The sequence below is a fragment of the Hyperolius riggenbachi genome, chromosome 9, assembly GCF_040937935.1.
Source record: "Hyperolius riggenbachi isolate aHypRig1 chromosome 9, aHypRig1.pri, whole genome shotgun sequence".
In the NCBI taxonomy this organism is placed as follows: domain Eukaryota; kingdom Metazoa; phylum Chordata; class Amphibia; order Anura; family Hyperoliidae; genus Hyperolius; species Hyperolius riggenbachi.
The window spans coordinates 29,853,863-29,880,513 of NC_090654.1; the positions used below are offsets into that span (position 1 = coordinate 29,853,863).

At 47.5% G+C, this 26,651-nt stretch overlaps 1 protein-coding gene across 1 annotated transcript in view; it reads left to right on the forward strand.

Annotated features, from left to right (window-relative positions):
- Positions 1-19,198: 19,198 nt before the first annotated feature.
- The window catches only part of MEX3A (mex-3 RNA binding family member A), a 54,178-nt gene continuing 46,725 nt past the window's right edge, over positions 19,199-26,651 (forward strand). The window contains exon 1 of the mRNA XM_068252312.1: positions 19,199-19,706. Coding sequence (XP_068108413.1) covers positions 19,376-19,706 — 331 coding nt within the window. The 5' untranslated portion in view covers positions 19,199-19,375. The remainder of the gene's footprint in view (positions 19,707-26,651) is intronic.

A 26,651-nucleotide genomic window follows, 5' to 3' on the forward strand; every position in this document is an offset into this window, starting at 1 on the left:
CCCCACTACAAGTTTTTGTTTAAGTATTTATGTAGCACCAACATATTACGCAGCGCTGTACAGAGTATATGGCCTTGTCACTAACTGTCCCTCAGCTCACAATCTAGTCCCTACTATAGTCATATGTCTACATATGTATCATGTAGTGTATGTATTCTAGTCTAGGGCCAATTTAGGGGGAAGCCAATTAGCTTATCTATTTTTGGGATGTGGGAGGAAACCTGAGCGCCCGGAGGAAACCCACACAGATACGGGGAGAACAAGCAAACTCCTTGCAGAGAGTGCTCTGGCTGGGATTTGAACCCGGGGACCCAATGCTGCAAGGTGATAGCGCTAACCACTACACCACTGTGCTGCTAAAAGAGTTACCTAATAGTTGAGCTAGTGTTGTTATCTCAGTGTTTAGTAGAGCATGGTGGCGTAGTGGATAGCTCTCTTGCCTTGCAGTGCTGGATCCCCAGTTCCAATCCCAGCCAGGGCACTACCTGCATGTAGTTACATAGTTATTTTGGTTGAAAAAAAGACATCCATCCATCGAGTTCAACCAGTATAAAGTACAACTCCAGCCCGTCCCCCACATACCCCTGTTGATCCAGAGGAAGGCGAAAAAACCCTTACAAGGCATGGTCCAATTAGCCCCAAAAGGGAAAAATTCCTTCCCGACTCCAGATGGCAATCAGATAAAATCCCTGGATCAACATCATTAGGCATTACCTACAGTGGCGTAGCTAAGGAGCCGTGGGCCCCGATGCAAGTTTTACAATGGGGCCCCCCAAGCACTCACATAACAATTTATACGCCAATGGCAACTACAGTGACAGCGGTGCAAGAAGGGGATGGGAAGCAGTTTGTTAATGATTATCACTATTCCAAGTATCTATAGAAGTAATTATTATGAGCAAAGGACCATTAGAGAGCTAATACTGTAGATGAGGGAGAGCTCTTTGGGGCCCCTCTGGACCAAGGGCCCTGATGCGGTCGCAACCTGTGCAACCCCTACTGCTATGCCCCTGATTACCTAGTAATTGTAGCCATGGATGTCTTTCAACGCAAGGAAAGCATCTAAGCCCCCTTTAAATGCAGGTATAGAGTTTGCCATAACAACTTCCTGTGGCAATGCATTCCACATCTTAATCACTCTTACTGTAAAGAACCCTTTCCTAAATAAATGGCTAAAACGTTTTTTCTCCATGCGCAGATCATGTCCTCTAGTCCTTTGAGAAGGCCTAGGGACAAAAAGCTCATCCGCCAAGCTATTATATTGCCCTCTGATGTATTTATACATGTTAATTAGATCCCCTCTAAGGCGTCTGTTCTCTAGACTAAATAAACCCAGTTTATCTAACCTTTCTTGGTAAGTGAGACCTTCCATCCCACGTATCAATTTTGTTGCTCGTCTCTGCACCTGCTCTAAAACTGCAATATCTTTTTTGTAATGTGGTGCCCAGAACTGAATTCCATATTCCAGATGTGGCCTTACTAGAGAGTTAAACAGGGGCAATATTATGCTAGCATCTCGAGTTTTTATTTCCCTTTTAATGCATCCCAAAATTTTGTTAGCTTTAGCTGCAGCGGCTTGGCATTGAGTACGATTATTTAACTTGTTATCAATGAGTACTCCTAAGTCCTTCTCCAAGTTTGATGTCCCCAACTGTATCCCATTTATTTTGTATGCTGCTAGACCATTGGTACGACCAAAATGCATGACTTTACATTTTTCAACATTGAACTTCATCTGCCATGTATGTGCCCATATAGCCATCCTATCCAGATCCTGTTGCAATATGACACTATCTTCCTGAGAGTTGATGATTCTGCACAATTTTGTATCATCTGCAAAAATAGCAACATTGCTCACTACTGCATCTACTAGGTCATTAATAAATAAATTAAAATAGTTTGTGTGCTTTCCCCGTGTCTGTGTGGGTTTTCCCTGGGCACTCTGGTTTCCCCCCATATCACAAAACATACAGGTAAGTTAATTGGCTTACCTCTAAATTGGCCCTAGACTATGGTACATGCAAAGACATAGAACTATGGTAGGGATTAGATTGTGAGCCCCTCTGAGGGACAGTTAGTGACAACACAATATACTGTGTACAACGCTGCGGAAGATGCTGCTGGTGCGATATAAATACTAAAACATATATAAAACCCTAAAGGGGCCCATACACTCAGCCGATTTTGTGGCCGACCGATCGATGGCGGATTTCGATCGATTTCGATGGATTTCCATCGAACTGGCAGGGTGGAAAATCTAGGTCGATCTGATGAGATTGCTTATCACTTTGCATTGGCCTTAAAGGGAAGGTTCAGGGAGGGTGGGTAAAAAATAAAAATCAATTTCCACTTACCTGGGGCTTCCTCCAGCCCGTGGCAGGCAGGAGGTGCCCTCGCCGCCGCTCCGCAGGCTCCCGGTGGTCTCCGGTGGCCGACCCGACCAGGCCGGCTGCCAGGTCGGGCTCTTCTGCACTCCAAGGCCCGGAAATTCTGCGTCCCACGCCGGCGCGCTGACGTCATCGGACGTCCTCCGGGGTCTACTGCGCAGGCGCAGTAGTTCTGCGCCTACGCAGCACAGCCCGGCGGACGTCCGATGACGTCAGCGCGCCGGCGTGGGACGCAGAAGTTCTGGGCCTTGGAGCGCAGAAGAGCCCGACCTGGCAGCCGGCCTGGCCAGGTCGGGTCGGCCACCGGGAGCCTGCGGAGCGGCGGCGAGGGCACCTCCTGCCTGCCACGGGCTGGAGGAAGCCCCAGGTAAGTGGAAATTGATTTTTATTTTTTACCCACCCTCCCTGAACCTTCCCTTTAATGGAAATCTGATGGCAAAAAAATGCCATCAGATCGAATTTCAATAGATTTCAAACTGAAATCTATTGGAATTCTATCCTGGTAAAAAATTTTCTAAAAACGCATCAGATAGATCATCAGATGCATTTCTTATCTATCTGCTGCCAATCTGACGAGTGTATGGGCACCTTAACTGACCCTGTGTCCGTGTGTGCGCATGTGCAGTATGGACAGCGGTGGGACAGGACGGAGCTGGGCGGGCATGTGCGCGTGCAGTGGATGCTAGCGCATGCGCGCTAAAATGTGGCGGTGTCACAGAGACCAAGATCCTGTTTTTAAACAGGCTTAGGTCTACTAGTAATAATAATAATAGTGGAGGCTGAACAGTTACCCACTTTAACCATCTCTAGGATATATATATACATATATATATACATGTACACACCTCCTCTTTTTTCTCTTGTTGCCAATCTGACAACCTGTCCTTTACCAGCTGAAAAAAAGATTTCTTTTTATGCTGTAGCACCTCAGAAAACATCACTTGTGAGCCCTCTCGTGGGACTGCGTTCCGCGCCTCCACCACTCCCTACAACCGCCCAATTAAAGTCTGACTGTGACATGCTGGTTCAGGGCGCTGAGCAAGGCCGGTGCTGGCCCACACGAGACATCTTGCTATTCAGCACACACTTACAATTCGGGGAGGAAACAGATGATGGGACAATTTCTTTTTTTTTTTTTTTTGTCTGCGTTTTTTTTTTTGGCCCTTCCTTACAAATCCTGCAAGAAGTTTTAATCAGGCAGACAGCGCAACAATGATTTCCTACGAGAGGAAACAGCATCTGCTGCTCCCAGGGCTCGCCGTACAGGCGGGGCCAAACACCCCCCTGCGCTCCCCCCCACCCCCCGCGCTATCCACCTGTTAACTCTTCCCCTCCCTGCTGGGTTCATTTTACAGACCCCAAAATTAAAAGCTTCTTCATTCATACATTAATACTGATGGACAAGGAGTTAAAAGTTTATATTTCGCAATATTATTTTTGTCACGGCTTAAAGCTAATGTCAAGGGGATTTAAAGGGAACCTAAACTGAGAAGGATATGGATTTTTCCTTTCAAAATAATACCAGTTGCCTGACTCTCCTGCTGATCCTGTATCTCTAATATTTTTAGCCACAGCCCCTCAACAAGCATGGAGATCAGGTGCTCTGACTGAAGTCAGACTGGATCAGCTGCATGCTTGTTTCAGGTGTGTGATTCAGCCACTACTGCAAGCAAAGAGATCAGCAGGGCTGCCATGCAACTGGTATTAATTAAAAGGAAACATCCTTATCCCTCTCAGTTAAGGTTCCATTTAAAGAAAAAATATGGGTTGCTTACCCAAGGAGAGGGAGGGCTCTGGGCCCTATAGTTTAAATCTCCCAAATCTGACCTATCGGTCGAATAGTGCTCGTCTCCGCCACTGCAGGAAGCTTCGGAAGCCCAAGTGCTCCAAAAATGGGCGGCTCCAAAGTGCGCATGTGCCAGTGTGTGCGAGAGGGCGCTCACGCACGCGCAATATGGAGCGGCCCGTCTTCAGGTGGACTTGAGCTCCCAAAGACTTCCAAAGCTTGTTGCCGTGGTGTAAAGCAGTTATTGAACGATTGGTCAGATACCATAGCTCCCAACTGTCCCTCTGTCCTCCTCATTTGTCCCTCTTTCAGGACTTTGGCCCGGTGCACACCAAAACCCGCTAGCAGATCCGCAAAATGCTAGCAGATTTTGAAACGCTTTTTCTTCTTTTTCTGTAGCGTTTCAGCTAGCATTTTGCGGTTTTGTGAAGCGTTTTTGTTGTAGTAGATTTCTGATATTGTTACAGTAAAGCTGTTACTGAACAGCTTCTGTAACAAAAACGCCTGCAAAACTGCTCTGAACTGCCGTTTTTCAGAGCGGTTTGCGGTTTTCCTATACTTAACATTGAGGCAGAAACGCCTCCGCAATCCAAAATCTGCAGCAGCCCGGGAGTATGCGTTTCTGCAAAACGCCTCCCGCTCTGGTGTGCACCACCCCATTGAGATACATTACCCTAGCGGATCCGCACCCGCAAGCGGATCTGAAAACGCGACCGAACCGCTCTGGTGTGAACTTGGCCCAAGTCCTTCTTTCTATGTAAATATATATATTTCTCTACTAAAAAATGTGATTGTCTTTAAACTGTATTCCCATCCTTTACATTGATATATTACTAATTTTAAAATGTTAATGAAGGAAAATGAACCAAGATAGAAAGGACCAGTGTGGTTTGCATTATAAAACATATTTTTCTTATGAAATCTTTATGGCATGCGTGACTAGGGGTGTGATCAGGGGTGTGGCAGGGGCGTGGCTTAAGTGTCCCATCTCAAAAAGTTAGGAGGTATGCAGGTGTTGTGATTACGCTGCCTGTGGATTTGCGCTGCCCCGCATGCGCAGTAGGAGACTGTGCGGCCACATTTCCTATTGAATGATGCTGCTGATGGTAAAATATTAAATATCTCTGCTTCTTTATATCCTACACTCCCCAAATTTTCAGGGTAGGGAGGGGACCCCCTGAACTACCTCTATGCCAAATTGCAGCCCCCGAGACCCACTGGTTCCCGAGATAGGTTTCTCTAATCTATCTCCTGAACCAGCGGGGCTCGGGGGCTGCAATTTGGCATAGAGGTAGTTCGGGGGGTCCCCTCCCTACCCTGAAAATTTGGTGAGTGTATGATATGTTGAAGCGGAGAGATTTATTATTTTACCATCAGCAGCATAATTAACTTTACACTGAGCATGCGTGCTACTCAGTGTGGAAGGGAGCTTCCGGGCAGGGCAATCAGACATTACACAGGTACTGCTATGGGGGGTGACAGCGGTGGAACGCGGGGTCCGTGAGAGGAACGGGAAAGCTCTATATGACCCGGAGCCCTCCCTCGCCTTAGGTAAGTATCTGATTTTTTTTTTTTTATCTACTACTGCTTTAGGACCGCGTCACGTCAATGGGCGTGACTGCGGCGGCAGCCCCAGGACCGGCTAACGGCAATTGGCGTTAAGTCCTAGCGCTGGCTTTAGCAGGAGATCGCACGCACATCTCCATTTGGTAGGCGGAGCTCAGCTCCGCCTTCAGTCTCCCAGTGGCGATCGCCGCTAGGAGACTGTTAGACGGCGAAACAGCTGCTGACTTTTAAGCCTGTACAGCACTGCGATCTAAGGCAGCACTGTACTGGGGACAGCCATGTGACACGGCTGTCCCCTCCAGGGGATCAGGGGTGATCGTCTGTCATAGGCTAAAGCCTATGACAGCCGATCACAGTGATTGGCTAGAGGATGGAGGGAGGGTTTGATAGGGGAAAAAAAGGAAATTTATTATAAAAAATACAATAAATATTTGTGAAAAAAAAAAAACATTGGGGGACCGATCAGACCCCACCAACAGAGAGCTCTGTTGGTGGGGAGAAAAGGGGGGGGGGTCACTTGTGTGATGTGTGGTGCGGCCCTGCAGCGAGCCCTTAAAGGGAAGGTTCAGGGACTGTTTAAAAAAAATAAAAATCCGCATCCACTTACCTGGGGCTTCCTCCAGCCCGTGGCAGGCAGGAGGTGCCCTCGGCGCCGCTCCGCAGGCTGCCGGTGGTCTCCGGTGGCCGACCCGACCTGGCCGGCGGCCAGGTCGGGCTCCTTCCGCGTTCCAAAATGCGCCTCACGGCGGCGCGCTGACGTCATTGGACGTCCTCCGAGCTTTACTGCGCAGGCTGCAGTGGCCATTTTTGGGAAAAATGGCCTGGTCTTTATGGAGGGTGAAGCCTGTGGTCCTGACGTTGTTAATTGTCCAAGTGGTGTTAAGGTGGTCTTCTCTCTTTCTCAAGTGGTGTTAAGGTGGCCACTAATGGTCCAATTTCTAGCGAAAAATCGTTAGAGCGATCAGAATTTCTGATCGGACGAAAAATCGTTCACTACACCATCAACTAACCAATCATTGCTTCCTATCTATCACGACCAACAAGAAAATACAAATTTTGGTTCAACGAAAATTCAATTGGACGATTGTTTTTATAATCGTTCATTATCAATTGTGCCCATCAACTGAGATTATTTACAACCAATCCGATCAGAATTTCTGATCGCTCTAACGATTTTTCGCTAGAAATTGGACCGTTAGTGGCCAGCTTTATAAGCAAGGGGAGAAAAAGGAAACACCAGGTAGCTTATTTCTACTTTTCGAGACGTTTCGCCTCTCCTACCGAGTGTGGATGGCCAATAAAATGCTGATTATTCTGCCTTCTATGTTAATATCATGCAAATTGTATGCGTCGTGCAATTGGGCCAATCATCGTCAGGAAGTCCATCTGACTAATGCTACGTACACACATGCGACAACGATCGTTCGTTGAGAAAGACGAACAAACTTTTAATTGATGAAAGAACGACCTAAGTAAAGATAGTTTTAAAAGGTGTGTAACGATCTGATTGTTAGAACGAATGTTACATCACGTAAAGCAACTATTGCGCCTGCGCATAAAAATGAGAAGTTTCAGGGAGAAATAGTGAAATGCGCATGTCAAGCCTAGTACGCACAACCGTTTCCAACGATGTACTACTTTTGCAAACGATCGTCGTTGGTTAGAATCCGCCGAGACAGAACTTTCTTTTGTAGCGATTTGGCTCGTTTGTCATTTGCCTTAACCACTTGAGGACCCACCCTTTACCCCCCCTTAAGGACCAGCCCTGGTTTGATTGATCTGTGCTGGGTGGGCTCTGCAGCCCCCAGCACAGATCAGGGTGCAGGCAGGGAGATCAGATTGCCCCCCTTTTTTCCCCCCTATGGGGATGATGTGCTGGGGGGTCTGATCTCTCCTGCCTGCTGTGGGTGGCGGGGGGGGGCACCTCAAAGCCCCCCTCCGCGGCGAAATTCCCCCCTCCCTCTCCTACCTGCTGCCTCCCCCGGTGATCGGGGCTGCACAGGACGGCTATCCGTCCTGTGCAGCCAGTGACAGGACGTCCCCTGTCACATGGCGGCGATCCCCGGCCGCTGATTGGCCGGGGATCGCCGATCTGCCTTACGGCGCTGCTGCGCAGCAGCGCCGTACAAATGTAAACAAAGCGGATTATTTCCGCTTGTGTTTACATCTAGCCTGCGAGCCGCCATCGGGGGCCCGCAGGCTATTCACGGAGCCCCCCGCCGTGATTTGACAGGAAGCAGCCGCTCGTACGAGCGGCTGCTTCCTGATTAATTAGGCTGCAGCTGGCGACGCAGTACTGCGTCGCTGGTCCTGCAGCTGCCACTTTGCCGACGCACGTTATGAGTGTGCGGTCGGCAAGTGGTTAATAGTCGGTGGTTCGTTTTTTGTAACGATAGTCGTTGGTAAAGATCGGGGAACGATTGTTACAAACGACTATAGTCGCATGTGTGTACGCACCTTGAGACGGAGGGTAATAGAGCCAGATCATTTTGGCGTCACATTGTACTTACGGAAATAGAAATAACATTTTTCCTGGCTCCGCCTGTATAATTTCTGCGACACTTTTAAGGCCGCTAATCGCCACTCATTGTACATGATAGAAATAGTGTTAATCTCTTCATTAGCAGTCAAATGAAGACCAAAGCAATCAAAGCGGACCTGAACTCAGAACTGCCTCTCTGCTCTAAAAGACACGCAACAGCATAATAGCCTTTAAACAAAAATGTTTCTTTGTTACAGGTGATACAAATCCTGCATAAATCTGCAGTGTTTCTACCTCCTGCCTTCATGGAAGCAAACATAGGGTTAACCTCCTGTGTTTACAAATTAGCTGTTCTGCCGAGGAGATTCCTGAGCTGACACAGAGATCAAATTACAACTTGTGATTAGTTACAGATGAGGGGAAATTAGGCTAAGCTCTCTAAATACATACAGGGTGCATTTCTCTATGTTTTCCTTCTGTCCTGTGCAGAGTTCAGGTCCACTTTAATGGTTATGCGGCATTCGGTGATTAAGCTGGGCACCAGAGTTTTGCTGAACGCTGGATATTGGTGTGTTATGCGGCAGGGGTGCCCAAACACAGCTACTATATATAGCATTATACATATTATTAATATTGTTATATATGTAATATATATTAAATTTATGGGCACCAGGGTTGGCTATAACATAGTAAATAACTAAATACTAAATACTGCAATAGGGTATAGGTTAGGACTAGTGTTAAAGAGAAACTCCGACCAAGAATTGAACTTTATCCCAATCAGTACCGGATACCCCTTTTACATGAGAAATCTATTCCTTTCCACAAACAGACCATCAGGGGGCGCTGTGTGGCTGATATTGTGGTGAAACCCCTCCCACAAAGAAATTCTGAGTACGTATTCTTGGCAGTTTCCTGTCTGGGAACCTTGCTGCATTGTGGGAAATAACTGTTTACAGCTGTTTCCAACTGCCAAAAAAGCATGCAGCAGCTACATCACCTGCCCACAGTAAAAATGTCACCATGTAATAAATATCAGAATGTAAATCAGGGATTTAAAAGATTTTACAATGGGCAAACACTGACTAAATCATTTATACATAATTATTGTAAAAATGAAGCACTTTTTTTTTTATTACCGTACATTATTTTCACTGGAGTTCCTCTTTAAAGGTGCACTTTAGGGCCCGTTTCCGTTAGAAGCGGTGCAATGCGGCTACATAGCCGCATCGCGCCACGGGTATCCTGATCCCAATGCACAGCAATGGAAGTTGCCATTCCGTGCACTGTGTGCGGAGCGGTGCGGCGCGATCTGAGAATCTGCAGCATGCTGCAGAATCTCGCACAGCCGCATGCGGAAGTGACGCGGCTAGCAGCGGAAATGACGCCATGCAGCGAGATAGCCGCATTCGCATTACTGTCCCAGTGGAAAAGGGCCCTTAACAGTACAATATTTTCCTCCGTTTTGCGATTCTGAGCACTTAAAGGGATACCGAGCAGGTTTGTAAAATCACAGTTTGTACTTACCTGGGGCTTCCTCCAGCCCACCGTAGGCCCTGATTTCCCCCCGGTTCACAGTACACCGGAAATAAGAAGGGCGACATCTAGTGGCCAAACAATAAAAATACACACACAATATATTAAATTAAAATTTTTTTAAAAAAAATCCCCCATTAATTAACCCCTTACACCCCTCCCCCCATAATTACCAAAATAAAGTGACATTTAAAAAAATACATAAATAGTTACCTTAGGGACTCAACTTTTTAATATGTATATCATGAGGGTATATTACTGTTATTTTTCGCAAATAAGTGCTTATAATTTAGTGATAGAGTGTAAACTAACAACAAAACTGGAAAAAAAATACACCTTTGGTTCCAAATAAAATACTGTTGCCATACATTGTACTATTGACATAATTTAAAGAGAGTCTTAAGTGAGAATAGTTATTTTTACCTGCTAGTTTACTTAAGAAGTACAAGAAGAGGTGAAACGCTGCATTCCAGCAGCAAAATGAGGGGTTTAGACCCCCCAAATCCGCGGGGTGAAATCTGGGCAGCGCTTCCTGTAAGAGGCAGAGCTAATAAAGTCAATCACTGCTGATCGCCGCCTCTCCCCTCCCCTCTTAATCTTCCTTCACAGAGAGGGGCGGGGAGAGGCGGAGATCCGCGGGCAAATTGACTTCAGTGAGGCAGAGTTACAGCTCAAAGCTCTGCCTCTTAGGGCAGCAAAATCCACGACTTTAAAAGTCATGGATGTTTGCCCTGGGATTTGGGGGGGGGGGGGGGGGGGGTGTCAAAACCCCTTCTTTTGCCACGGGAAAAAATAACTATTTATTGTTGCTTCAGAGTCTCTTTCAATGTTGTAATAGCCAGGACGAATGGGCAAATAAAATGTGTGAGTTTTATCTACAGTAATACATTTTATTTTGAAACTATAAGGGCCAAAAACTGAGAAATAATTTCAATTTTTTATTATTATTATTATTATTATTCCTGTTAAAATGCATTTAGAATAAAATACAGTATTTCTTAGCAAAAAGTACCATCCAAAAGAAAGCCTACGGTAATTGGTGGCGAAAAAAAAACAAGACATGGATCATTTCAGTATGATAAGTTGTAATAAAGTTATTGGGGAATGAATGGGAGGAGCACTGAAAGGTGAAAATCACTCTGGTCTATAAGTGGTTAAATTCTCAGGTTTCTTTAAATTGCCACTTTAACTGGGCCAATTCCGATCTGCATACAATCTGATATTATTTGCATCTCAGTGACCAACTCAGTGGTGCCATTTTATAAGTAAATTCACTTACTTTAGGCAAAGTCTAGACACACACAACTCCTGAAGCAGGATAGTCGCCTCCTGCAGCAGGTCACAGACGCCTTCTGCAGGTCACAGACGCCTCCTGTAGCATCTCACAGATGCCTCCTGCAGCAAGTCAGACGCCTCCTGCAGCAGGACACAGGCACCTCCTGCAGCAGCACACAGACACTTCCTGCAGTAGCACACAGACACTTCCTGCAGCAGCACACAGACACTTCCTGCAGCAGGGTACAGGCACCTCCTGCAGCAGGGTACAGGCACCTCCTGCAGCAGCACACAGACACTTCCTACAGCAGGACACAGACACCTCCTGCAGCAGGGTACAGACACCTTCTGCAGCAGGGTACAGACACCTCCTGCAGGTCACAGACGCCTCCTGTAGCATCTCACAGATGCCTCCTGCAGCAGGTCAGACGCCTCCTGCAGCAGGACACAGGCGAGGTGCCTGCAGCAGCACACAGACACTTCCTGCAGCAGCACACAGACACTTCCTGCAGCAGGGTACAGGCACCTCCTGCAGCAGGGTACAGGCACCTCCTGCAGCAGCACACAGACACTTCCTACAGCAGGACACAGACACCTTCTGCAGCAGGGTACAGACACCTCCTGCAGCAGGGTACAGGCACCTCCTGCAGCAGGGTACAGGCACCTCCTGCAGCAGGGTACAGGCACCTCCTGCAGCAGCACACAGGCACCTCCTGCAGCAGGTTACAGACACCTCCTGCAGCAGGTCACAGGCGCCACCTGTAGCAGGTCAGGCGCCTCCTGCAGCAGGACACAAACACCTCCTGCAGCAGTTACAGACACCTTGTGCAGCAGGACACAGGCACCTCCTGCAGCAGTGTGCTTCACCTGCAGTGTTGACATGCTCTCTATACTGACATTCTGACAGCAATATTGAAATTTGCGTTTAGCTCTATCTGCTGATGTGTAACTGGAAACGGAATAGAAAGTGATGTCAGCAGGGAGCTTGGAGAGGAGATGGTCAGCACAGCAGTATGAAGGGATGACATCATCAGTCAAGTGATGTGAACAGATGAGATCACCAGCATGGGCCAGAAGTGAGATTATTGTGGTAAACGCATAACCTGCCCTACAAAATAACAACAAAGTCACAAAGCTGTGGAGTCAGTACAAAAATCATCCGACCCCGACTCCTCAGTTTATAAAACCAGCGACTCGGACTCCGGCTCCAGGTACCCAAAATGGCTCCGACTCCAACGCCTTAGTGTAACTCTTACAAAGTGAAGGAGTGGGGGTGTCTTGACACCCTAGAGAGAAAAATACAGGAAACAAAAAAAACGGGAGCCCAATAGTGCAGTACTGAACATATAGGTTCTCAGCTTCTATATAATGTATTAAATGTATTATATATGTCTAATTATCATATGAAACCACTTTGCATTTTTAACATATCAACTATTGATACATTTGACTACCATGCAGAGCCGGGACAAGGTCCTCCAGCACCCAAGGCTGAGACACCAAAGTGCGCCCAGCATCCCTCCCACCCCAGCCGTCACACACTGATAGCTATTAGACTAAGAGGCCCCTCCCCCATCCCTCCCACCCCAGCCATCACACACTGATTGCTATTAGACTAAGAGGCCCCTCCCCCATCCCTCCCACCCCAGCCATCACACACTGATTGCTATTAGACTAAGAGGCCCCTCCCCCATCCCTCCCACCCCAGCCGTCACACACTGATTGCTATTAGACTAAGAGGCCCCCATGGGCCCACAACCTCCCCAACACCTTAATCTCTAGTTATCAGGCTTGCAGTCACTGCTATGTATCCCCTTCTCTTATTTCTTTCTGCTTCATACACAATTAGGAATGACAGCTGAATAAATTGTGCGCCCCCTCCTACACTGCGCCCTGAGGCTGGAGCCTCTCCAGCCTATGCCTCGGCCGGGCCCTGCTACCATACATGTTGTTTCTGGAAGGGAACGTATGTATTGAGGCAGTTCTGTTTTAGGCACTGGTATTGGCCTGATGAAGCGTGGTCAGACCCACGAAACAAGTTGACTGTGTTAAATAAAAACCCTTTGCTTACACTAAGATCTCGTTACTGAGGTACACCACCTAATTTTTCTCAATTTTATCTGTTTTTAAAGAGGAACTGTCGCAAAAATCTTAACATTTAAAACACATATAAGAAGTACATTTCTTCCGGAGTAAAATGAGCCATAAATTACTTTTCTCCTATGTTGCTGTCACTCACAGTAGGTAGTAGAAATCTGACATCACTGCCAGGTTTTGGGTTAGTCCATCTTTTCATGGGGGATTCTCAGCATGCCCTTTATTCTTTATAAAGACATTCCCTGAAAAAGATTTATACACATGCTGGCCAGCCTCCCTGTTTGCTGTACACTTTTTTGGCAGTCGAACGGAGCAACTGCCATTCACTAAGTGCTTTTAAAAATAAATAAAACCCTAGGAACCCACTATGAGAAGATGGGCTAGTCCAAAATCTGTCGGTAATGTCAGATTTCTACTACTTACTGTAAGTGACAGCAACATAGGAGAAAAGTAATTTAACCCTCCTGGCGGTTTATTAAAATCCGCCAGGGGGCAGCAGAACCGTCTTTTGTACAATTTTTTTTTTCATGTAGCGAGACAAGGTCTCGCTACATGATAGCCGGAGGCGATCGGAGATCAGGAGATCCCGTTCAAAGAACGGGATCTCCTGGAGGGCTTCCCTCGTCGCCATGGCGACGGGGCGGGATGACGTCAAAGGGGACTCCGATCCACCCCTCAGCGCTGCCTGGCACTGATTGGCCAGGCAGCGCACGGGGTCTGGGGGGGCGGCTGCGGCGCGACGGTGATCAGATTGCACACGCAGCTAGCAAAGTGCTAGCTGCGTGTAGCAAAAAAAAAAATTATGCAAATCGGCCCAGCGGGGCCTGAGCGGTGCCTTCCGGCGGCATAGCCCGAGCTCAGCTCGGGCTTACCGCCAGGAAGGTTAAGGTTCATATAACTCTGGAAGAAACGTACGTATTATTTGTATATGTTAACATGTATTTTAATTTTTAAGATTTTCGCGAAAGAGGTCCTTTTAAATAGTTTTATTTACACCAGGGCGACTCTATCCCATAATTGTAATTTTTACAAAGGCTATGGATTTGGTTCAAAAATCACCTGACTCCAGGTACCTAAATTGCTTCGACTTCACGACTCCTACTTCACAGCCCTGCAAAGTCATGATAACAGTGCTCACTATGAAGGAGATGCAATGAGAGCCCCACTCTGCTGAGTTCACTTACAAAGACTCGCTCTCAGGTCAATCACTAGGAGTATAACAAAGAATAACCTACAGATTACTTCTCTGCTGATTCTACACACTTACATTGATGAGATGTGATTGGTGCTTGTGACCAGGAACTTTGCGCATGCATGAGAGGAAGTCGCCTATGCAGCCAAAACTGGAGTCTCCGCCTCCCGTGCTGCATGTGACCGCCCAGAAGGAGGGACTCACCACCCAACGTCCCATCTAACCACGCTACTGGCTCCCCAATTGTCCAGCTTCCTTTTTAATTCCACCAAGGTAATCCAGCACAGCTCTTTTACAAAAATTGCTTTATTGGATCTTAAAAAAGACAAACGTTAAAAAGCTGCAACGTGGCTACGGTCCACCGTTTCGGACCATCGTAGTCCTTGTTCACGCCACTGCATCAATGTAACCAAGAACTACAGCAGTACAGGATTCTCCCCATGTAACACTACAACCCTCAGCAGCACAGGATTATTACCTTATAACACTACAACCCTCAGCAGTACAGATAAATCCCACGGAACACTATAATGTCCCCAATAAAGTACTACATCCCCAAGCAGAAAGCACCCCCCCACATAACCCCCAGCAGCAAGCCCCCAGAACAAGGTACTACAACCCCCAGCAGGAAGACCCTGCCACTACAGCACTACAACCCATCTATGCAACATTACAGCCCCAACCAGTGTGTCCCCCAAAGTACTAAGACCCGCTTCAGAAAAGACCCCACTCCCGAACATAACTCCCAGCAGCAAGCCCCCAAGAACAAAGTATTAACCCCCGGCAGGCAGACCCCCACTACAGCACTACAACTCCCAGCAGAAAGGACCCCACTCCCACACATAACTCCCCACAGAACAAACTACTACAATCCCCAGCAGACATACCCCCAATACAGCACTACAACCCCCAGCATCACAGAATCTACTATGGGAAAATGGCACCCAAAGCCCTGCACTGGAGACACAAATAGTCTCCAGTGCAGGGTTTCAGACACCATTTTCCCGTAGCCCTGCTCTGCCTGCCGGAACCCACAGACTCCGCAGGCTGCAGAAGTGAGCTTATGGGCTAAGGCCAGTGAACTGGCACTGCGTCTAGTAGATGGCGGAAGCCAGTTCACTGCCTGGAGACACACCATCTGGCAGGGGTGGCTGCGGACAGCACTTGTGACTGCCTGATCGGCCTGGTGGACCAGGTGCTTCTGCAAGAGGGTCAGAAGGAGGCACAAAGGGGGACACCAGGAGTCACAAAGAAGAACAGAAGGAGTCACAGGGAGACTAAAGGAAGCACACAGGGGGACAGAAGGAGGCACAAAGGGGGACTGAAGAAGGCACACAGGGGGACATAGTAAGGCACAGGGGGACAGAAGGAGGCACGAGGGTCAAAAAAAGTCACAAAGGAGGACAGAAGGAGGCACAAGGGGACAGAAAGAGGCACTCGGGGGAACAGAAGGAAGAACAATGGGGGACAAAAGGAAGCACAATAGGGGACAAAATGAGACACAAAGGAGGACAGAAGGAGGTACACAGAGGGGCAGCGGAAAGTAGAGAAGAAGGAAGAAGGAGGATCAGGGGGACTGAAGGAGGCACACAGGGGAGCAGAAGGAGGCAAAGGGAGACAGTAGGAGGCACAAAGGGGGATGGAAGGAGGCACAAATGGGGTCAGAAAAAGGCAGAGGGGATGTAAGAAGGCACAGGGAGACAGAATGAGGCGGAGGGGGACATACAGAGACACAGGGAGACAAAAGAGGGCACAAAGGGGCACAGAAGGAGGCACAGGGGGACAGAGGAAGGCGCAGGAGACAGAGGTGACACATGGGAACTGAAGAGGCACATGGAGACAGAAGGAGGCACAGGGGGACAGAAGAAGGAACAAAGGGGGGGGGGGCAGAGGTAGCACAAGGGGTCAAAGAAAGGCAAAGGGGACATAAGGAGGCATAAAGGGAGACAGAAGGACAAACAGGGGGCCAGACATGGCACAAGGGACTGAAGGAGGCACAAGGAGACAGAAGGAGGCACAAAAGGGACAGATGGAGGCAAAAAGGGTGAAAGAAGGATGCACAAGGCACAAATGTGGCAGCTGCCTGAAACTTACGTTAAGTAGATGCAGCAGAAGCAAGTAATAGAACACCTATGGGGCAGGGCTTAGTCCGGGGCTTCATTTGGAGGGTGGGGCTTAATCCAGCAACATGGTGCCACCAGGACCAATGGCACTCCAGGCAATGGCCTGTACTGCTTATGCCTAAAGGCGCCCATGGGAAGACGCCCAATACAGCACCACAACCCCCAGCAGCACGGAACCCATGCAACATTACAGCCCCCACCAGAATGTAACCAAATAACGTACTACAACCCCCAGCAGAAAGGACCCCACTCCCTAACATAACCTCCAGCAGCAAGCCGCCTTCAGAACAAAGTACTACAACCCCCAGCAGGCAGAACCCCCAATACAGAACTACAACCTACAAAAGCACAGAAACCATTCAATGTTACAGCCCCCACCAGAGTGTCCCCAAATAAAGTACTACAACCCCCAGCAGCAAAGAACCCCACTCCCCCACATAGCCCCCAGCAGCAAGCCCCCAGAACAAAGTACTAAATCCCTCGCAGGCAGTCCCCCAATACAGCACTACAACCCCCCAGCAGGCAGTCCCCCAATACAGCACTACAACCCACAGAAGCACAGAGACCATGCAACATTACAAATCACACAAGAGTGTCCCCCAATAAAGTACTACAACCTCCAGCAGAAAGGACCCCACTCACCCACATAGCCCCCAGCAGCAAGCCCCCCCCCCCCCCCCCCCCGAAAAAAGTACTACAACCTCTAGCAGGCAGACCCCCCACAACAACACTACAACTCCCAGCAGCACGGAACCCAAGCAACATTACTCAGTATCTCACTCCCCCCAGCAGCAAGCACCCCAGAACAACAGTACTACAACACCCAGCAGGCAGACCCCCAATACAGCACTACAACCCCCAGCAGCACAGAGCCCATGCAACATTACAAACCACACAAGAGTGTCCCCCAATAAAATACTACAACCCCCAGCAAAAAGGACCCCACTCCCTCACATAACCCCCAGCAATAAGCCTCCCAGAACAAAGTACTACAACCCCCAGCAGGCAGGCCTCCACTACAACTCCCAGCAGCACAGAATCCATGCAACATTACAAACCACACAAGAGTGCCCCCCCCCCCCCCCCAATAAAGTACTACAACCTCCAGCAGAAAGGACCCCACATAAAACCCAGCAGCAAGCCCCCCAGAACAAAGTACTACAACCCTCAGCAGGCAGACCCCCAATACAGCACTACAACTCCCAGCATCACAGAACCCATGCTACATTACAAACCTCAACCAGATTAACCCCCAATAAAGTACTACAACCCCCAGCAGACAGAACCCCACTCCCTCACATAACCCCCAGCAACAAGCCTCCCAGAACAAAGTAATACAACCCCCAGCAGGCAGACTCACACTACTACACTACAACTCCCAGCAGCACAGAATCCATGCAGCATTACAAACCACACAAGTGTCCCCTAATAAAGTACGATATTCCCTAAACCTCCACTCTTGTCATATCGGCAACCACACAATCTAAAACAGATGATTGTCAGGAGCTCTTTGAATAGGCCTCAACAAAACGGAACATCACCCTGCCGACAAAAAATATGTGGGACCTGCAGACACATTTACTCCACTGACAGGGTAACGATACCAGGTTCACAACAGGAGTACAGAATACAAGGTAAATTTTCTTGTGGGTCCACCAATCTGGTATATCTGATCATGTGTGCTAAATGCCCCAATGTTATGTACGTGGGAGAAACTGGACAAACTCTGCGCAAACGTATGAATGGACACAGGCACACTATTAATGATACCAAATCTGGACTCCCAGTTGCTACACACTTTCGGTCCAACGGACACAGCATGGATGATCTTCGTGTCACTGCCCTGAAGGGCGGCTTCAAAACGTCAAATGACCGATTAATAGCAGAAACAAAATTTATAAATTGTTTCAAAGCTGTGCAGAAGGGTCTGAATAAGGACAACAACTTTCTATATTGGTATGAGATGGATGATATATGAACTGTCTCAGCCACCCTAGCTGAACTTGTGAACTAAGAATTTACGATACCTCTGGGTCAATCCTAATACCAGGTCTGGGAGCAATAAAGTAAACAAGGATCCTTATCTTACCCCATTTAGATGGTCTGTTTGTATTAAGGCATCTTAATGATGTATTTATGCTTGAAAAAAATATCTGTTTTTCCTTTTGATGTTGCATGTATATAAGCTGTCTGTACCACCAGCTTGCAAACTAACAGGATATAAACCTGACGAAGGCTGCAAGGCCGAAAGCTTGTTTATTCTTATTCATTTGTAGTTAGCCAATAAATGGTATCATCCTGATTTAAAACTTCTTGCTAATAAAGTACTACAACCCCCAGCAGAAAGGACCCCACATAAAACCCAGCAGCAAGCCCCCCAGAACAAAGTACTACAACCCCCAGCAGGCAGACCCCCACAACAACACTACAACTCCCAGCAGCACAGAATCCATGCTTCATTACAAACCACACAAGTGTCCCCTAATAAAGTACTAAAACCTCCAGCAGAAAGGACCCCACATAAAACTCAGCAGCAAGCCCCCCAGAACAAAGTACTACAACTCCCAGCAGGCAGACCCCCACTACTACACTACAACTCCCAGCAGAAGCCACCTGTGCAGACTCTCTCCCTCTCCTTCCCCCCTCCCCACGCATTACTACAGACAGCCCCGCCCTCCCCACGCAGCACTACAACCCCCAGCGCGAAGCCCCTCCCCCGGGCAGCACTACAACCCCCAGCAGTCAGTAAGGCAGCAGTCAGGCAGGCTGTGCTGTGTGTGTGCCAGGCGGAGCCGCGGCGGAGAGGGCTGTCCAGGAGGTGGGCACAGACTGAGCGCTGCCCCCTCTCCCTTCTCTCTCTCTCTCTCTCTCCCTCTCTCCTCTGCTCCCGTCTCTCTTGCCCCTTCTTTGTTCCCTCGCCTTTTGTTAGCCATGCCTAGTCTGGTGGTGCCAGGGGTGATGATGGAGAGGAATGGGGGCATGGCAGACCTCACCAAGGACCGGGTGCTGGAGGACGACCGAGCCCTGCAGATCGCCCTGGACCAACTCTGCCTGCTGGGGCTGGGAGAGAGCGAGGAGGACAGCAACAACAACAACAACAGCAGCAGCAGCCCTGCCACCCTGGGCACCAACAGCCAGAAGGGCGAGAGCAAGCTGTGTGCCCTCTACAAGGAGGCAGAGCTGCGCCTGAAGAGTTCCAACACTACAGAGTGTGTGCCAGTGCCCAGCTCCGAACACGTGGCTGAGATTGTGGGCAGACAAGGTAAGGCAACTTCCTTTGTCTCCATCCCAAACACAGTGGGCACTGCCAGCATGCCACACACACCCACCCACCCCTCTTACCTGGCTGGGGAGGGGAAGGGGGGCATCCTTTGTTCCATGCCTGTGCCTGGCTGCACTTTTTCTTTTACACAAAAACATTCCTTTCTTTTGTTTGGGTCTCAGACATTCTACCCCCTTGGTTATTACTTTACCCCTGGGCATCCAGGCTGGCATGATGACACCCCCTCTCCTCCCCCCAGCACTCCTACCTTTTTTTGACCTGTCTTTGTTATGACCCCCCCCCCCCCCCTCTAACCTACCCTCCAGCAGGTCAAAGTTCAGCGCACCCCTTAAAGCCAAGCGCCTCTTTGACGGGCGCCAGCTTGCAGGGCCCTTTTGTTTGGGACCTTGTCACATACACACCCCCTTCGCCCACTGCTGAGGCTGGCTCAGGAGGCATAGCTGCATGTGCCAGTCACACGTCTTTGTTTGATTTTGGGAGGGGGGGAAAGAGGGGGGAACCAGCTGTGGTCGATTTCATACTGATTTTCTATTTTTTTTATTTATTATTATTTTTTTGAGATTTGGGGCGAAGAGATTTTGGTGTGGGTACAGCCATGCGGGTGCACCCCCTTGGCGCAGCCTTTTGTTGTCTCCCGTACGGATTCTATTGTCTGCTGCGCTCGGGCACTTCCTGAGTGATGCTGGCTGGAAAGTTTATGTAAGGATAGCTTGCTGCTGCAGTCTGGCGTCTATAGCGTGCAATGTATAGTCGTCTGTGGTGACATGCAGTGGAAGTTTGCAGCACCCTACCCCGGGCAGGGAACCGTAATGCCCACCCTCCCCTGGAAGCTTTGCCCCGCTGGAGAAGGCAGCATGCTTGCTAAGGAGGAAGGGGGGGACAGAACAGCCCTCATGCCTTTGTTTAGGTAGCGACTCGCGAGAGTGGCCTGGGGGTTTGGCTGTCCAGGAAAGGGATCTTGTCCCAGATTAGTGGCAGACCAGCACAACTTCCTCTTCCATGTGAGGCAGCTTGTGCTAAGTTTGTACGTAAACTTATGTGCTGTTCGTGCAACGATAGCTGTGCCCGTTAGCCAGACGATTGCCATCTAGCCTTTGTTCTCTGTTTCGCTGATTATGGGAGGACCAGTAGGGTTAAATTGAGAGATACCACACCCACCTTTACTCGTTCAACCAGCGGTCCCTAAGATGTGTTTGGGGATGCGCGGCGGTCCGACTCGCTTACGGATACCCCCTTGCCCACCCTGGCAATAGTAACATTTCTTTAGAGTCGACTAACTCTTGTAGTGCCTCTTGGAAACACTTGTGAACCTCTTTGGCTGTCTTGCATTTCTAACAACGTAGATATAGTGATGCACCCTTGCATGGTTTTTGGGGTATGGGTTGCAACGTACGTTGGACTATGCTAGCTCTCAATAAGCAAGTAAATAAGCAGGTTTAGTTTGCGCATGCAAATAGGACAGTTACTGTGCCCAAGAGATAGCAATCTAATGGTTGTAGTCATGTTGAGAGCTGATCTCCACCAAAAAATGAAGAAAGTCAGAGATGCCCGGAGAATTAGGTCTTCAAAAAATGTGCATAACCCATATCTGTGTTTGTTTAGAGCGGTGGGGTTGGACATAAAGATACCGCAGACCATGTTTCCCAAATAAGTTTGTGGTGGGTGTGTGCGCGCTGCCATGATGCTAGAGGACTACGGCGAGACGCTGCAGTTCTAAATAGAATATATAGATTCTGCTAGCAATGGTAGCCAGTTGAGTCCAACTTTTTTACACGAGTGATCATTTCAATATTGGGCCTCTTTTTTAAAAAAGAAATAATAAATTTTTTTTTTTTTTTAAATTGGAGGGGTCGGGGGTCAGCAGCACTTCAGCCTGTGGAATCATCTTGCTATCTGGCAAAGTGAGTTTTTACAAAGTGTGACTGCACCAAATACGCTAAGTAACCTTTGCCCTCTGCAGATATCTGTAGACGTCTGCGTTCCCTGCACGCTTGCGGCCGCAGTGATAGGCGCTGTACCCCATTTTGCGTACACGCCCCCCTCCTCTTTCCAAAACCTGCCATGTTTAGAATGAATGAAATGACATCACGGTTATTTTTCGCATTGTTCTTGAATCCATCCCACACTGGCACAAACCAAAATTCCATAGCCTCCATTGTTTTGGATATTAGATTTGCCCCTAGCCTGATGTTTTTGAGAGTTTTTTGTTTTATTTTTGAGGTGGGCTTATGATCTGTGGCACCTTATTGAGTCGAACAGACACATGGTTTTGGACTTCTACCCTCTAGTATATCTAGAATTTCCTTCTGCCCCTTAATCTGCTCTGGTAGGATGGCCCCATGAGTGGGTAGGAGACGACCCTTAAGTTTATGATGGGGGCTGCACTTGCACTCTTTTGGCAAAGAGTGTAGTTATAAACTTGAAATATTGCCCTCGCTAAGCTGTCAAGTTGTGTCTTTGTTCAGCAGCGCACGTGTCGCGCTCATGGTAAATAAAATCTGTCTGTTTATACGAGTAAATCCAGACAATAACAACAGATTATATGGCTGGGCTGATTAACCTTCTCAACCTCGTGCTTAGCGACCCCCATGAATAACGATTGTTGCCTTTCTGAGAGGGAAAGATGGGTGGCTGGAGAGGACTTGGTTGCATTTGCGTACCAAAACACAAAACGACTATACCCAACATGTGCTTCAGACAGACATTCGTAACAAAGCTTCAGACCAGACAGTCTCACCAAATCCAAGCACCCCAGCATGGAGGGATGTTGGTCTTGCCTCAAAGGCAATTCTCAGACAACCCAGCTCACCATGGTCACAATGGTACAAATTTAATGTCTACATCTCTTGCTAATGAACCTGGGAGACGTGGAGTTTCAAAGGGTTGCGAGAAAAAAAAATCGTGTCAATTGTCAAATTATGTAACTGCATAGAGTCGAGACAGTGTCGAGCCAGAGTGTCCTTTTCACGTTATTCTTGTTGTCTTTTTGTTATTTTTGTTGTTTTTTGTGTGTTGTGGTTGTCCTAAATTTGAGGCACCACCTGTGTGTGTATGTGTGTGTAGTAGATGCTGCATCGTGAATTTTGCTTTGGTGCAGAAAGTGTTCTGTTGCAGGCTCTTTGTCTGAGGATCCAGACTTTCTCTCTCCTGCACATGTGCTTCCTTAAGCTGCACAATTTGTCCTATCTTTTGTCTGGAACAACAAAAAAAACCCATACTGCTTTTCTGTGCTCCTTCCAGCCCGTGCCGTCATGGGGGACTCTCTCCAAGAATCAGAGCACCAAAGCAATGTGCAAGCTAACGGTTCCTTAATTTAAATAATTCATAGCCAAATCTTAGGGATATTTAACTCTTGACTGAGCAACACTCAGCGAAATTTGAGGTCTTCGGGAACGTGCCAAAGCAAGACTCAGTGTTTTTTTTTTTGTTTCTTACTAAAACATGACAGTTTTTGCTTTTTCACGTTCAGCCATGTCTGTGTTGTCCCAAACAAAAGAACTGGGGTTACATCTAATATCTGGGACACAAAAAGTGGGCGAAAGGCTTTGAGAACTTGCCTAACTATGTATTAACCCTTCACTTTGCAATCGGGAAATGATTGTCCTCCTAAAAAAAAAAGGAAAAATTGTATTTTGTTGAATTTTTGGAAAATGAACTTTCGCTGCACTTTGATTAGGAAGGCAAAGGCTGAATATAATGTGCTCTTTATCAATCCTTTTCTGGTCTGGATTAAGGCCTTTTTGTTATTCCTGAGAAATTTTTGGGCAGCAGACAAAAGAAAATTTGCACCAGTTATTGCTTTTGTGTCTGCGTGGAAAGCACAGCGTGCGAAATGCGCAGGTTGTAGCAAAAACAGTTAGGGGGGGTGTGGTCCTTATTTTACAGTCTCGAACAGAGCCATGCGTGTTTCTGCTTTCAGATGCTAGAGAGACACTGCAGAGGGTTGGGGGCTGGCATGTCAAAATTGAGATGGGTGGGGGGGCTACCACAACCACCCACACCATGGTTGAAAGGGAGCTGGGTCATTTATTTTTGAAATATTTCAATTTTAGAGGTTTTTATTTCTCTATATTTTTGAGAGATGGCGGGAGAAGGTTCCATTTTGAAGGGGGGATTTGACTAGCCTTTTGTTAAGACGTGGGCTGTTTTTTGTTGAATCCGCAACAGGATTACCGTCCACAAATCTGGCTACGTTTGAATGTTTTTGTAACGCTCGTTTCGTTTATCAATCCCAAGATGGTGATGTGTGTCGATAAAACAGACAATAAGGGGCATGTATTGGGTAATGATAACTAGGCATTGCTGTTCAATGAACAGGATAATTTAATGTCCCTATGACCTTTGTGCCCTCACGATGCACCCAGCGAAGGAGATGGCAATAGCCAGAATTTTTTTGTTGTTGAAAAGGTCAGATTTATGTGGAAAAACTATATGATCACTAAAATGCTTCGCCTGCCTCGGTTTTTGCGGTGGGTAGAAATCTAAACGTGTGGCATGTCGACTAAACATGAGATTTGCGATTCTGCCAGCGTTGGCAGGCACGTGGCTTTGCGCTGCGTCTGTGGACCATCCATGACTCTGCAGCCCCTCTTGCAAACCTAGAAACAAGCCTTTGTATCTTTCATCTTCCTGAGCAGAGGGGCAATGCTATTGGATGTTCGGATGGGGTGGTGGCTTTGAGGGGCGGGGTGATTGTTGGCAGCGGCAGTCTCACGCGGTCCTGTGAGCAGGCGCAGTGTTGGTAAACACACGGCACATTTTGGCATAGTGAGATATGTTGACGGGAAGGAGGAACACCTACTTCTATTCTTTTAGGAACTCTTCAGCATGTGCCAAAAAACACCACCTCTTTAGCATCCTGCCACCACAATCAAATTTGTGTGCAACAACTTCTTGAACTTCTACCGTACATTGACTTAATTTTTTCACTTTTATCGGTGCACGAAATTCTCACCTTAAGCATCACACCCCTTGTCAAAAAAAGACACGTCTAAAATTTTTGCAAGCCAGGGTTGCAGCAATGCATCAGCTCCACATCGGTGCCATAATATTTTAAAAATATTTCGTTTTTGAGCCCGTACAATGCATTCTAGCGGGAAAAAAAGGCATATATTTTTATTCAATTTTTTTTTTACACAATGGGGAAAAGTTTGTGGTCATTAAATCTGACCGACTCAAATTGCATTGTTTTAAGTATAGCTTGTCTCAATCGTTCTATTTTTGTGTGCTTGTTTCAGGCAGCAGGAATAAAAAATTCCTGTTTAAGATCCTGCTAGGTATTGTTCTTTTGTAGACGTCCGTAGGCCACAGAAGGGGTTAAATCTCATTTTGCCTTTTTTGACATCCCGTGTACGCTCAGTGATTTGTAGGTATTTTGTTACGATTTTTTTCTAAATGTTTCTTCTTCTTTTAGTAATTAAGGAAACCGTACTTTTTTTCTTAGCTTCGAGAACTTTTGTTTCTAGTTTTCTCCGGACGAAAAGGCCAATGGTGCTGAGCCATCTGGTTAATGCGCTCTATCGTCCTGCCATACGAGAAGTTTGAGCTTGTGGGTTATCTCTGTTGCTTGGGATATGGTTACTTGGAAGAGACACCCAAACGCAGCCGAAAAGCAAGGCCCACCTCGGTGACAAGAGGGCCCTTGTTGACCCTATCCATTGTTTCGGCGACTTAATATTTTCTCCCTTTTCTATCTCTGTATCACGCATGGCCAGCTTATCCGATGAATAGGATACTTGAGGCAGGAATAGAAGGATAGTTGCCACATAATACCAGGAAAGGCCAAACTGAAAATATAATTGTGCAAGGCCTTGGGGTCTGTTAGTAAAAAGGCAAATGCTGGATAAGTGTACGTTAACCTCTTCTAAAATTCTATTAATTTATAAAGCACCTCTTCCATTTTTGTCAAATTAGATTTATCTCGTTCAAAAAGTTCTGCCAACCAGCATGTTCTTTTTTTCTTCATTTAAAGAAAAGGACTAAAAATGCCCATTTGCAAAAGATGAGACAAACATTTATCCAGCATCTTTAATTGTGGCCTCTGCCAATCCAATCTGTCCAACCATGGATGTCAAACTTCAATCCTCAAGGGCCGAATCCATGCCAAACCGAGAAATATGTTCTACTTGATGAACCACTAATTTCCCGATTTCGTCCCATCAATTAATTTTAAGCCGTCGTAAAAATGTGTGAGGACCTCGGCCCATGAGGACTGGAGTTCGACATACCTGCCCTGAACTAAGTAAAGGTAGCCAAATTCGGTCATGTAAATCTGCCTGGAATCACCCAGTCTCTTCAGATTTGCTACCATGAACGGTTAGGAAACAAAACATCAATCCTTTATCATCTAAAATTTGCTGTGACAGTCAAAACCGTAGGTGTTTTGTATGGTTAAATGAGGCCTATGTTTCTTACCAAATAGTTCTCAAAATCGTTTTTAGTGGAATCGTCTATCACACATTCTAAAAGTAGACCAAGGCTAGCTAGTGGCTCAGTGCACAAAGTGCATTAAAGTGATTGGAGCAGGTGTGTGCGTGGGGGGGATTGGGTGCGGTGGAAAATTCTGGCCCCCAGTCTTAAAGTTCTAAGCTTCCCAATCCAAACTAAAGAGAGGTACAGTTAAGTTTCATGCGCACATTCAAATTCTGTCGCCTGCCGAGATTGGGCTTCAATTTCTTGGGCGGCAGTTCGGAGACCAATGCTGTGATGACGTATCACTAGCCTCTTGGTTGGCAAAGTGCTCTGCTGCTATGATGGGGGCAGGAGGGCTGGTGGTGTGGCACATGACGGAGCAGCACGGAGTGGGAGGGGTGAGTGCTAGAACATTGCCCACTAGCGAGACAGTTCACCAGGCTGATCGCTCATCAATGCACTGATGAGGGCCACACACTACATTCTCGGCAGAGGCGGCCATTGTTGGCCATC